Source organism: Nicotiana attenuata, unplaced genomic scaffold (assembly GCF_001879085.1).
Source record: "Nicotiana attenuata strain UT unplaced genomic scaffold, NIATTr2, whole genome shotgun sequence".
Classification (NCBI taxonomy): Eukaryota; Viridiplantae; Streptophyta; class Magnoliopsida; order Solanales; family Solanaceae; genus Nicotiana; species Nicotiana attenuata.
Genome location: NW_017685977.1, coordinates 1 through 1,469, shown reverse-complemented (window position 1 = coordinate 1,469; position 1,469 = coordinate 1). Strand labels below are relative to the sequence as shown.

The window sequence follows — 1,469 nt, the reverse complement described above, 5'->3', positions numbered from 1 at the left end:
CCCCCTTATAAATAGGAGGGGAGGACTTCCCATTGAGGGGGCTCTCTCTCGGTCTCCCTCTCCCTCTTTCTAGAAAATATGTAAACACATCTCTCAAAAGAGAGAAGAGGATCTGTGATCCAAAACCTTCATCAGATCCAAAAAGGGTCCAATGGTTCTTGTATTTTGTCTATCATTCATCTTTATCAAATGAAAGAAGATCCGACTAACTCAAGATCGGGTGAATCTTTTCCTTTATCTACATTTTATTGCCATTTAATGTTATTCAATGCATCTTTCTTTATGTTATTAAATCTGGCTATAATTACGCCCAATATTTATACTCGGCTATGTTTTTCTACTCATATTATTCGTCTCGGATCTAGAGTTAATTATCTTTAACTAGGATTTACCCCTTCATCTATTTGATTGATTTGCTTAAAAAGTGTTAAACAACTTTTGAGTCAAACAGAACTAAATTGAGCAAGGTTAGTTAGAACAAACTGCTTGCAATTTCAGCTCCATGTGACATACTAATGAATAATAACTATTTTGTTGTTTGTTTCTTTAGGCTGGCTTTGCTGGGGATGATTCTCCAAGGGCTGTTTTCGAAAGTATAGTTGGTCGTCCTCGTCACAATGGCGTCATGCCTGGAATGGGGCTAAACGACTATGTTGGTGATGAAGCTCTGAATAGAAGAGGTATTTTGACTCTGACATATGCCGCTGAACATGGTATCATAAGAAACTGGGATAATATTGAGAAACTCTGGCACCATACCTTTTACAATGAACTCGGTGTTGCTCCAGAGGAGCATCCCATTCTTCTGACCGAGGCACCATTTAACCCCAAGGCTAACCGAGAGAAAATGACTCAAATCATGTTTGAGACATTCCATGTGCCAGCCATGTATGTTGCGATCCAGGCTGTTCTCTCACTGTATACTAGTGGCCGTAAAACTGGTAAGACGAAGATGGAATACCAGCATAAACTGGTTGTTTGCTGTTTTAATTAGTCACTAATTTTGTTTGTTGTTTTGCAACAAGGTATTGTGATTGAATCTGGTGATGGGGTGAGCCACGTTGTCCCCATCTATGAGGGACATGCACTTGCCCATGCTATCTCGCAGTTATTTCTTAGTGGTCGTGATCTTACAGAGTATCTCATTGTATTGGGTGATGCCCTTTTTTGCTTGAGCCCGACCGGGTTGGGTCCGGTCCGGAGCAAGTCGGGGCCATCGAACCCGACCTGGATGCAAGGTAGAACGACGGCCACGTCTACAACCGAGGTCGAGTCATTTCGAGACCGTTACAGAGCTCGAAAGGAGTCACCACCGGATGGAGAAACACACAAGGTCGGAAGCCGGACTCGTAACGGATAACCAAGCGTCGCCGGATATCTCGCCCAAACGTGATTTTCTCAACCACTTCAGGCCATTAAGGCGTAATTACAGGGATCCACGATGTAATCAATTTACCTACCTTATTTTT

The 1,469-nt window shown here is 42.5% G+C and overlaps 1 protein-coding gene across 1 annotated transcript; it reads left to right on the top strand.

Moving 5' to 3' along the window:
- Positions 1-550: 550 nt before the first annotated feature.
- LOC109222178 (actin-85C-like) lies at positions 551-1,147 on the top strand (the record flags this gene model as incomplete). The annotated part of the gene is made up of 2 exons (XM_019386564.1): positions 551-941; positions 1,026-1,147. Coding segments are annotated over 2 exons (513 nt in total), but the record flags the coding sequence as incomplete, so codon positions are not given.
- Between the last annotated feature and the right edge of the window lie 322 nt (positions 1,148-1,469).